Source organism: Coregonus lavaretus, assembly GCF_964263955.1.
Source record: "Coregonus lavaretus genome assembly, contig: HAP1_SCAFFOLD_3788, whole genome shotgun sequence".
NCBI lineage: Eukaryota > Metazoa > Chordata > Actinopteri > Salmoniformes > Salmonidae > Coregonus > Coregonus lavaretus.
This window is the reverse complement of record NW_028156226.1, coordinates 45,592-55,980: the sequence shown is the minus strand read 5'-3', so window position 1 is coordinate 55,980 and position 10,389 is coordinate 45,592. Positions and strand designations below refer to the sequence as shown.

Sequence of the window (10,389 nt, the reverse complement as noted above, 5' to 3'; positions counted from 1 at the left end):
TACGCCTTATTGGCTTATAACATTATCTTCGCTCTGTAATTGGTGCGTGTGTACCACTGGAATACTCCACAGGGACCCACAAGCAGTGCTATTAGGATATCATGTACTAGAGGAGAGCACTGTGTCTGTGTTTGTTTATGTGTGTGTATGTATGTGTGTGTGTACTTTGTGAGTGTGAGTGGGTTTAAAGATAAAAAGTGATATACTGTTTAGCAATTTTCATATTGGGCAATTTAGGTGTTTTGTTTCCTTTGTAGTCTGATTATCTGAATGTGTGTCTGTCTCTTTCCAGGGTTGGGGGGTTTCCTCCAGAGGAGGTGTGGTCTGTGGGGTTGTGGCTCACCCTGGGGTGTCCAATCCCAGCAGCACCGGCAGTTCTTCTGGAGGAAGTGGAAGAGCTCTCACAGTGTAGTCAGACAGGCTGTCATCAGACCAGCCTACTCAGTGCCCAAGGTAGGTACAGTATGTACTCAATATTTACATTTTAGTCATTTAGCAGACGCTCTTATCCAGAGCAACTTACAGTTAGTGAGTGCATACATAAAAAAAAAATGTTTATACTGGCCCCCCATCGAACCCACAACCCTGGCGTTGCAAACGCCATGCTCTACCAACTGAGCTACATCCCTGCCGGCCATTCCCTCCCCTACCCTGGACGACGCTGGGCCAATTGTGCGCCGCCCCATGGGTCTCCCGGTTGCGGCCGGCTACGACAGAGCCTGGATTCAAACCAGGATCTCTAGTAGCCTTAGACCACTGCGCCACTCGGGAGGCCATCACTGTCTGGCCTTTCTCCTGCATTTCAAAGATATAATGTTTAATTTTTTTTAACAGATGTTTATTTGATTGTATTATCTTTTACCAGATATAATGTGTTATATTCCCCTACATGAATTTCACATTTCCACAAATTCAAAGTGTTTCCTTTCAAATGATATCAAGAATATGCATATCCTTGCTTCAGGTCCTGTGCTACAAGCAGTTAGATTTGGGTATGTCATTTTAGGCGAAAATTTAAAAAAAGGGTCCGATCCTTAACTGGTTAATTAAGGACAAAAAATAAACACCACCACCACCATGCTTGACCTTTGGTATGATGTTCTTACTGTGGAATGCAGTGTTTGGTTTTCGCCAGGCATAATGGGACCCATCTCGTCCAAAAAGTGGACTCAAGTTTGCCAAAAAGCACCTGGATGATCATCAAGACTCTTGGAAGAATGTTCTATGGACAGATGATTCAAAAGTATAACTTTTTGGACGACATGGTTCCAGTAATGCCTGGCGAAAACCAAACTCTGCATTCCACAGTAAGAACATCATACCAAAGCTCAAGCATGGTGGTGGTGGTGTGATGGTTTGGGGATGCTTTGCTGCCTCAGGACCTGGACGACTTGCCTTAGTAGAGGGAACCATGAATTCTGCTCTGTATCAGAGAATTCTACAGAAGAATGTCAGACCATCCGTCTGTCAGCTGAAGCTGAAATGCAGCTGAATCATGCAGCAAAACAATGATCCAAAACACACAATCAAGTCTACATGAAAATTGCTAAAAAGCAACAAATTGGAAGTTTTGGAATGGCCTAGTCAAAGTCTAGACCTAATCCCAATTGAGATGTTGTGGCAGGACTTGAAACGAGCAGTTCATGCTTGAAAACCCACACGTCACTGAGTTAAAGCAGTTCTGCATGGAAGAATGGGCCAAAATTCCTCCACAGCGACGTGAGAGACTGATCAACAACCACAGGAAGCATTTGGTTGGAGTCATTGCAGCTAAAGGTGGCACAACCAGTTATTGAGTGTAAGGGGGCAATTACTTTTTCACACAGGGGAATTGGGTGTTACATAAATTTGTTTATGAATAAATGAAATAAATATGTAATTGTTGTGTTATTTTTTCACTTATGTTCCCTTTATCTAATATTAGGTTTTGGTTGAAAATCTGATAACATTCAGTATCACAAATATGCAAAAGTAGAGAAAATTAGAAAGGGGGCAAATACTTTTTCATAGCACTGTACACTCTCAAGCAGTCAGTAAACAATACACCGAAAAATAGAAAACACATTGTTCAAAACATACAGTTCTCAGGGAGAAGTACATTTTAAATCTCAAAACAAATTTAATATTTTTCTGTCATTGTCTTTTGATGAACGAAAACATGTTCTATCATAGTAGCTCAAAATTGATCAGAAATTACTACTCTGCTTTGCTCTTTGCAATTTTGTTTGTTGTTCTTCCTCCTCTTGTACCCCTATTTTTACAGTACTGTACCCTGCATCTCACAAACTTGTCCTTTGTCTCTGTGATACTGTAATTCTTGTTCTTTGTTGATATGAACCTGCAACCAGTCAAAATCTATTGAGCAGTCAGTACTGTTAACAAATGGAAAGCACAATGTTCAGGGCCATACAATTTGTCCATTGTACAGTATACAGCCTACAATGCACTGTACTACAGTATACAATACTAAAAGGGACAAAAATCAAAGGAGTAAACATGTGATCAATGTGCTTCTTCTTGTCTTTGGGCTGGGTCAGGCCAGAGCACTTCGTCGACATCACAAGCAATATTGTCCCTCCTGAGGCAACGGGGGAAGAAGCCTCTTGTGTGCCGTATCCAGCCCTGACATGATTCCTCACCTATATCACCACAGGCTAAATCCATGGCTTGCAGCAGATTTACTCTGGTGTAGGGTTGTCTATCATACACTTTCCATCTCCAAGAGGAGAAAAACTCCTCAATCGGATTCAGGAAAGGCGAGTATGGAGGGAGGTACAAGTTCATAAACTGCCCATTGATGTAAAACCATTCCCTTACCTGAGCAGCTCGGTGGAAACTGACATTGTCCCACACTATCACATAGGTGGGAATGGGATTCTCATTTAGCTCTTGACCCTGCTGCTCTTGAACCTGCTGCTCAAATAAAATATCTCTTAGATTGGCAATAAATCTTAGAAGGTGCTGGGTGTTATATGGCCCGAGTGTAACATGGTGATGTAGAACACCATGGTTGCTGATAGCAGCACAGATTGTGACGTTGCCACCTCGTTTACCAGGGACTTCAACAATGGCCCGCTGTCCAACCATGTTTCGGCCTCTCCTTCTCCTCTTTGTTAGATTGAAGCCTGCTTCATCGACAAAGATTAACTCATGGGGTCTGTCCAAGGATTCCAAGTCAAATATTGTCTGTGTAGAAATACAATATACTGTATGTAGGATTTTGTAAGTCGTACAGAGACAGTGCTATCCTGTAGAGTACAATTAGGCCTACTGTATGCACTTCTGATTCACATACATTGTATGTACTGAAGAGTAATGTCATTCACATAGTATGTGTTAGTACTATAGACAATCTGGATTACAGTAAATGTTTCTGAATGTACACTTACTTGCACATACTGAGCTCGCAGTTCTTTCACCCTTGGTGAGTTGCGCTCAAAGGGTACTCTGTATACTTGTTTCATTCGCATCCTGTTACGATGGAGGACACGGTCAATTGTGGAAATGCTCACACTGTCGATTCCCTGGAAGTGTGTGTTGTCTTATATCACTCGTTCCTGGATTTCTCTGAGTCGTATTGTATTATCTTGAAGGACCATGCCAACTATAATGGCCTCTTGCTCCCGAGTGAATATAGCTGTCCTTCCACCTGCATGTGGCAGCCTTGCAATTCTTCATGCAGTACAATACATACAGTGATTAACTTTTTACAAATGTCTATTGAAACAGCTGCATATAGTGTAGTACAGTAAATTTGCAATTACAAAAATACAGTAGTATACTGTACCTGTTCTCTTCTCTGAATGTCCTTACTATGGTGGACACAGAAAATCGTCTCAAATTGGGTTGCACTCTAAGTCCTGCTTCCCTCATTGTCAGTCCATGGACAAGAACATGGTCTATGACTGTTGCTCGAATTTCATCAGATATTTCCACTCTTTGTCTTCCTCTTCCTCTTCGTCCTCCTCTTCGTCTTTCTTGCCCTCCTCCTCCTCTTCCTCCTCGTCGCCCACCTCGCATACACACTCGTCCTCGTCCTCTCACATTGTTTCTTCTATCCATTCTCAGACTTTCTCCTTCCCACCTTCAACAACCTGTTTGCTCTCTGAACTGGCTTATATTGGTTGTGTTGCATCATTTGAAACAGGTTAAATAAATGTTGAGTGGTTGTGTTCAATCAATGACATGTGTTCTCTATTTGTATTTGATTGTTGCCACTTGTGTTTACCAGTATGGATGACATGTACATTAGAGTGCAGAATGTGTTTTGAGAATGTGTTTATAGTTTTGCTGAAAAGTCTTAAGTGAGATCTGCAAATTGTGTTTTACCATGTGAAATGGTTTAAGGTATTGACAACAGACTGCATAATTAGCTAAATTAGTCCAGGCAACTGATAACTTTGTTCAGCCAATGGGTTTTAGTGTTTTAGCAATTGAGAAAAACTGTAATAACGTCATATCTTTCACCTCTGACTCCCAGATTGGCATGATGACAGATGAGATAGATTTCATCGTCCACCAGGAGACGATTCGTCACAACGCATACCCCTCCCCCCTGAGATACGGGGGGTTCGCCAAATCAGTCTGCACCTCTGTCAATAATGTGGTCTGCCATGGAATACCTGACACCCGGCAACTGCAAGATGGAGACATTATCAACGTTGATGTGACTGTGAGTTTTACCCCCTTCACACACACACACGGCACGATCCACTGTTCCACATTCCTTACCCCCCTAACCCCTTCTTCAGGTCTATCTGGAGGGTTACCATGGTGACACCTCAGAGACATTCCTGATTGGCTGTGTGGATGAGGTGGGGCGAAAGCTAGTGAAGACAGCCATGAAGTGTAGAGATGAGGCCATTGCTGCCTGTAAACCTGGGGCTCCACTGTGTGTTATAGGTAACACTATCAGGTACACACACACACACACACACACACACACACACACACACACACACACACACACACACACACACACACACACACACACACACACACGATACCTCTGTTGTTTTGTATAAGCTACTGTCCCTCACTTCCTCCTACAGTGATATAGCCCACTCCAATGGTTTCCATGTGTGTCCCTACTTCATTGGACATGGCATAGGCTACTACTTCCATTGCCATCCTGAGATCTGGCACCATGGTAAGAGTTGGTATCTCACAGCAATCCTATAGTTTTATATGGTCCCACTCATTCACCATTACCTAGAGTTAGGGTTGCAAAATTACAGGAACTTTCAATACATTCCTGGTTTTCCTGAAATCCCGGTTGTAGGAATAGGTAGGAAATCCGGAATCCTCCAACCAGGATTTCTGTAAAACTAGGGAATGTATTGAAAGTTCCAGGAATTTTGCAACCCTACCTACAGTATATTGGACCTAAATATAACTTTCTCATTTATCTGACAGCTAATGACATTTACATTTTAGTCATTTAGCAGACACTCTTATTCAGTGCATACATTTTTAATTTTTATACTGGAATCGAACCCACAACCCTGGCGTTGCAAACGCCATGCTCTACCAACTGAGCTACATCCCTGCCGGCCATTCCCTCCCCTACCCTGGACGACGCTGGGCCAATTGTGCGCCGCCCCATGGGTCTCCCGGTCGCGGCCAGGATCTCTAGTGGCACAGCTAGCACTGCGATGCAGTGCCTTAGACCACTGCGCCACTCGGGAGGACAAATGACAATGATATGACCATGGACGAAGGGATGACTTTCACTATAGATAGGTCAGTTACATTTCCTATGTCTATCAGTGTATGTTATAGGAAAACTCAACCCAAAAACTATCTTTTGGTATTTGTTTCATTAGTCCAATGTTGATATAGTCCCAAAATGTTTTGCATGTCAGCAGTCAAGTTTCCAAGATATATAACTTTCAAAATACAGAAATACAGCCATTATGATGCATTTTACATCATTTGATGAATAGGAGTGTGTGTATCTAGCTGCATGTGTGTTAAAGGGATAATTTGGGATTTTGGCAATGATGCCCATTATCTACTTCCCCAGAGTCAGATGAACTTGTGGATACCATTGTTATGTCTCTGTGTCCAGTATGAAGGAAGCTAGAGGTAGTTTATCGAGCCAATGCTAACTAGTGTTAGCGCAATGACTGGAAGTCTATGGGTATCTACTAGCATGCTAGCAGATACCCATAGACTTCCAGTCATTGTGCCAAAATCCCAAAGTATCCCTTTAAAGTTAAATCTGTGTATGCAGAGCCCATATTGATGGAAGGATCATCAGAGTTCAGAATCCTGAAGGACAAGTGGACAGCAGTGTCTGCAGACGACAAGAGGTAGGCCACTTACAGCCTACATACGACTGACATAAAGGGTTATAGCCCAAAGTGTCACTGATGCCCCCGGCATAACCTGTGTGTGTGTGTGTGTGTTCAGATCACACGGTAATCATCACCTCTGACGGTGTGGATATTCTCACCAAACTACCCGAGGAGGACGAGCCATCACCAATAGGAGTCTAATCCCTGTTTTCAGATTAGCTGTTCACACCCCAGTCACATCCACATCTGTGAAGAGGTAAAACACCAAACGGACCCAGGGCTTAGCACCACAGAGAGACTAGGAAACTGGGCATTGATATAACTAAAATGAGACTGCACTAGTGCATTATTTTGTATGTCTGGTGTGTAGAAAATGTGATATTATTTAAATAAAGCTTTAGTTCACTTTTAATTAAAAACAGTGTCTGTCTTTGAATCATTAAAGCATGTCGTTAATTTTGAAGTTCTACAAAATATCATAATTTACCTTTCACTTTTTTGTCTGACAAAATATTTGGAACCTATGTGGTCATTGCAATGTTGCTAAACACATTTGGACTTAATGTTTCAGGAAATCAAATTAATTCCAATCAGAGGAGCACATTCTTCTCTATGACTGACGGCATCATAAGATTATCTTGTGTTAACGTTGTTAGGACTGCAAGGTTTGCAGAGTATCGTACATCTACTGGGCTGATTATGTCATGACGTGATGTTATTGATGCTACGTTGTTTGGCTGCATGCATGATGTATTCTGCTCTACTAATAGTCTCTAATGACATCAACCTCCAGCTCTACGTTGTTAGTAATTTATTTTGTTCTTCCTCTAGTTCAATCAGATACCGTGCTCTAGGTATTTCAACTAATTATATTGAAACGATGCCTTTTAAGTTTCTTAGGCCACATTATTTTCATATGTACAATATGGCACATTTATTACACAATATTCGATAGCAACGTTATTCTCAAACATACAGGAATTCGTTGAAATAAACTGGTCATAAACAGTTTATCTGCTAAATAAAAAGCCCCAATTGCTCATATTCCTGCCAGGTGAAAGCAGAGTCCACACAAATAGCTTTTCCCTTTAGCAGGTTTTCATTATCCTGTATATCAATCAATTGACCCCACATCAACTGTAGGATTAGGTTGCTGATGTAGTACTGGACTCAGCTGGGAGAGTGCCACAGAGTCTGTTGCTGAGTACCAAGAGTAGTTACTGTAAAAGGATGGGGCGATTGGAGGGATACAGTCTTGCTCATTGCTTGAGCCTCCTGTCTCGGTAATCCCATGGGGGGCCCAGTGCACCGTTGTGGCCTGAGGAGAGCTGCTGGACCTAGGGGAGTCACACGGGATCTCCTGCTGTTCCGGTGGCATCTGCCCGTTTCTACACAGCTTCTTCAACTTTGAGCGACGGTTCTGGAACCAAATCTTCACCTGGGAGAGGAGTAGACATGCGGAAGTATAGGTGGTGTTTGAAATTCTTATCATACAAGCACACTGCTACCTCCAGACCTTTTGGCAGAAAGCGTAGTGCACTTATGTACTTACTGTACATATTAAATACATTTAGCATATAATGAAAATAATACTATTTAAAATCATAAATGATTATCATTAAAGTCAATCATGGTCAGAAAATTAACATAGCGCACCTGTGTCTGCGTGAGACCTAGTGAAGCGGCCAGCGCCGCGCGCTCAGGTAGCGCCAGATACTGCCTCATTCGGAACCTGCACTGGAGCGCGCACAGCTGCAGGCTGGAGTAGATGGTTCTGGGCTTCCGGACTTTCTTTTGTTTTCCCTTTACCATTCGGACTTCTGGCTCCTTCTCCTCTTTCTCTGAGAAAATGTGTATGACCATTAATAGTAGGACTATCATTGATTAACACAATGTAGCCTGTACTATGATTAAAACAAAACCTGGCATAAAGAACCAACACAATGTTTCTGAAAAGCACAGAAATTGCCAAATGATAGGCTACTAAAAGGGAAAGTATGTGTGGCATACAACAATCTCAGCTCTGTAGATTTTGCTGCGAGGAGACAGAATCACTAGATCATTTATTCTGGTATTTCCCCTATGTAGCTTGTTTCTGGTCACAGGTTCAGGAATGGTAAAAGAAATTCCAACATTCACTTAAAATTAACCTTACAAATAGCAGTGTTGGGGATTTGGAAAGCCATGGTCAGTCAATAAATAATAGAATAATACTCGTAGGAAAGGTTTTCATCTTGGATTAATAGAGCTTATGTTTGGTAATATATTGTTGTGATGTGATTGCTTTATATAAAAGTACCATGAATGTAAAATGTATACGTAAAATGTACGTATATGTAGCAGAAAAGCTGTAAAAAACAAAAAAAGATGTGTCCTCTGAAGAGTTAATGGGTTAATAAAAAGAAAATACAATAAAAAAGGGGCAGTATGGGCTAGTCCTAAAATATTTTGTGGGGGGGGGGCTTTCAATCTTCAATAGCTCTTACACAAAGCATCTACTACCATACCCATTCAAAGGCACTTAAATATTTTGTCTTGCCTATTCACCATCTGAATGGCACACATACACAATCCATGTCTCCATTATCTCAATGCTTAAAAATCATTTTTAACCTGTCTCTTCCCCTTCATCTACACTGTGAAGTGGATTTAACAGATTACATCGATAAGGGATCATAGCTTTCACCTGGATTCACCTGGTCAGTCATGGAAAGAGCAGGTGTTCCTAATGTTTTGTACACTCAGTGTATTCTGAATCAGGGAGGATGGACAAAAATCCACAGCTTTTCCTTTAGTTCGATTTTTTTGGAGGGGGATTTCAATCTTCAATAGCTATTACACAAAGCGTGCCATGACTGAAAATTATATATTCTGAATCGGGAGGAAGGAGAAAAATCCACTTGTTATTTTTTAAAAAGCCGTTCAATAGCTACTGATGCGATTAAACCGAATATCCACCAAATATCCAATATGAAACTACTTTTACCTCGGTCCACATTTAGGAGCAGACAAATCATGGCATTAAAGGGCACAGCCACACTCGAATCAACAAATAGTGAAATACTGTGATAATGCTACCCACCTGTGTCCGTGGGGAGAGGTGAAGAGCCCATATAAGATCCGTAACAACCGTAAGAGGTGGGGAACCCAAACTCATACATCCCGGGACTGTAGAGACCGTTATTCCCATTATATTCCAGAAAAGAATGAGAGTCAAACTTGAGCTGGCCGTGCGGCGGATCCGTGCAGTGTCCGGTTGGTTGGTTAGGGAAGAAGTTGCCTCCTGTAGCCCTTGAAAAAGGTAAGATTTGAGATTCCTGTGATTCGTGCATGGCGTAGTGAATCGAGGTAGTCTGAGATGATTGCATAGCTGTGTCAGCAGTCTGTAAAACTCCAGTTATAGCGCCATAACTCTATACAGAACTGCAAATAACTTTATATTCCATTGTATTCTAAAAGTTGTTCTCCAAGGTAATTATCCACTGTCCAAGTCTCCAATGATTTCCTCTACGTGGTAAATTATGATCAAATAGCCCACTGTTATTATGATAGTTGCCAATAAATAAACCGCTCATCTGTTTCTACTCCATAGCCTAGATATGGTTGAGTGGTGTCATCTTCTCGTATCCAAGACATAGAATGTCTGAAGCTTCAGGTGTCTGCTCCTCTGGATGAGACGGTCTGGTGTGACGTGAACCAGGAGACTGATGGGTGGGCAAGAACCCAAAGAAAAAAACCTTGACTGTGTGACACCTTTTGCACCTTAATACCATTTCATGTTATCATGATTCAGTACCCTTTTTTATACAGTGTATTATTATGACAAAGGTTTTATATATTTTGTAGTTGTTTATTTTTATTTTTTGGGCAATAATAACTTTTTCACTTGCAAAGAATGTTGGAAGCTTTGGATATTTGTTGCGCCCTCAGTGCGCTCTCTGCTCGCACTCTCCTTCGGATCAGCGAGAGGTGATGGCGCCATCTGACGTTCTTTATGTGATGTTGCTACAACCCGGCAGACAGAGTCTGACAGTCTACTCCACCCTACACACTTCATAATTACCGACGGCGCCAGTGCTCACCCACCCAG

At 41.8% G+C, this 10,389-nt stretch overlaps 2 protein-coding genes across 2 annotated transcripts; one reads left to right on the top strand and one right to left on the bottom strand.

The window, feature by feature from the left end:
* The first annotated feature begins 298 nt into the window (after positions 1 to 298).
* LOC311126585 (methionine aminopeptidase 1D, mitochondrial-like) lies at positions 299 to 6,713 on the top strand. The gene is made up of 6 exons (XM_084200574.1): positions 299 to 453; positions 4,481 to 4,672; positions 4,752 to 4,915; positions 5,052 to 5,742; positions 6,236 to 6,314; positions 6,415 to 6,713. The coding sequence occupies exons 2-4, from the start codon at positions 4,487 to 4,489 to the stop codon at positions 5,179 to 5,181; spliced, it is 480 nt and encodes a 159-aa protein (XP_084056700.1). The 5' UTR covers positions 299 to 453; positions 4,481 to 4,486; the 3' UTR covers positions 5,182 to 5,742; positions 6,236 to 6,314; positions 6,415 to 6,713.
* LOC311126584 (homeobox protein Dlx2b-like) lies at positions 6,634 to 10,003 on the bottom strand. The gene is made up of 3 exons (XM_084200573.1): positions 9,382 to 10,003; positions 7,956 to 8,140; positions 6,634 to 7,737 (listed from the first exon to the last, which is right to left on the bottom strand). The coding sequence occupies exons 1-3, from the start codon at positions 9,665 to 9,667 to the stop codon at positions 7,414 to 7,416; spliced, it is 795 nt and encodes a 264-aa protein (XP_084056699.1). The 5' UTR covers positions 9,668 to 10,003; the 3' UTR covers positions 6,634 to 7,413.
* Between the last annotated feature and the right edge of the window lie 386 nt (positions 10,004 to 10,389).

Bases quoted from the DNA above. Each gene is read 5' to 3' on its own strand.
- LOC311126585 (XM_084200574.1), top strand. From the start codon at position 4,487: ATGATGACAGATGAGATAGATTTCATCGTCCACCAGGAGACGATTCGT. The intron at 4,673-4,751 runs GTGAGTTTTACC...CCCCTTCTTCAG, and splicing joins TTATCAACGTTGATGTGACT to GTCTATCTGGAGGGTTACCA. The intron at 4,916-5,051 runs GTACACACACAC...TTCCTCCTACAG, and splicing joins GTTATAGGTAACACTATCAG to TGATATAGCCCACTCCAATG.
- LOC311126584 (XM_084200573.1), bottom strand. From the start codon at position 9,667: ATGCAATCATCTCAGACTACCTCGATTCACTACGCCATGCACGAATCA. The intron at 8,141-9,381 runs GTGGGTAGCATT...ACATTTTCTCAG, and splicing joins ACCTCTCCCCACGGACACAG to AGAAAGAGGAGAAGGAGCCA. The intron at 7,738-7,955 runs GTGCGCTATGTT...CTCCTCTCCCAG, and splicing joins TAGGTCTCACGCAGACACAG to GTGAAGATTTGGTTCCAGAA.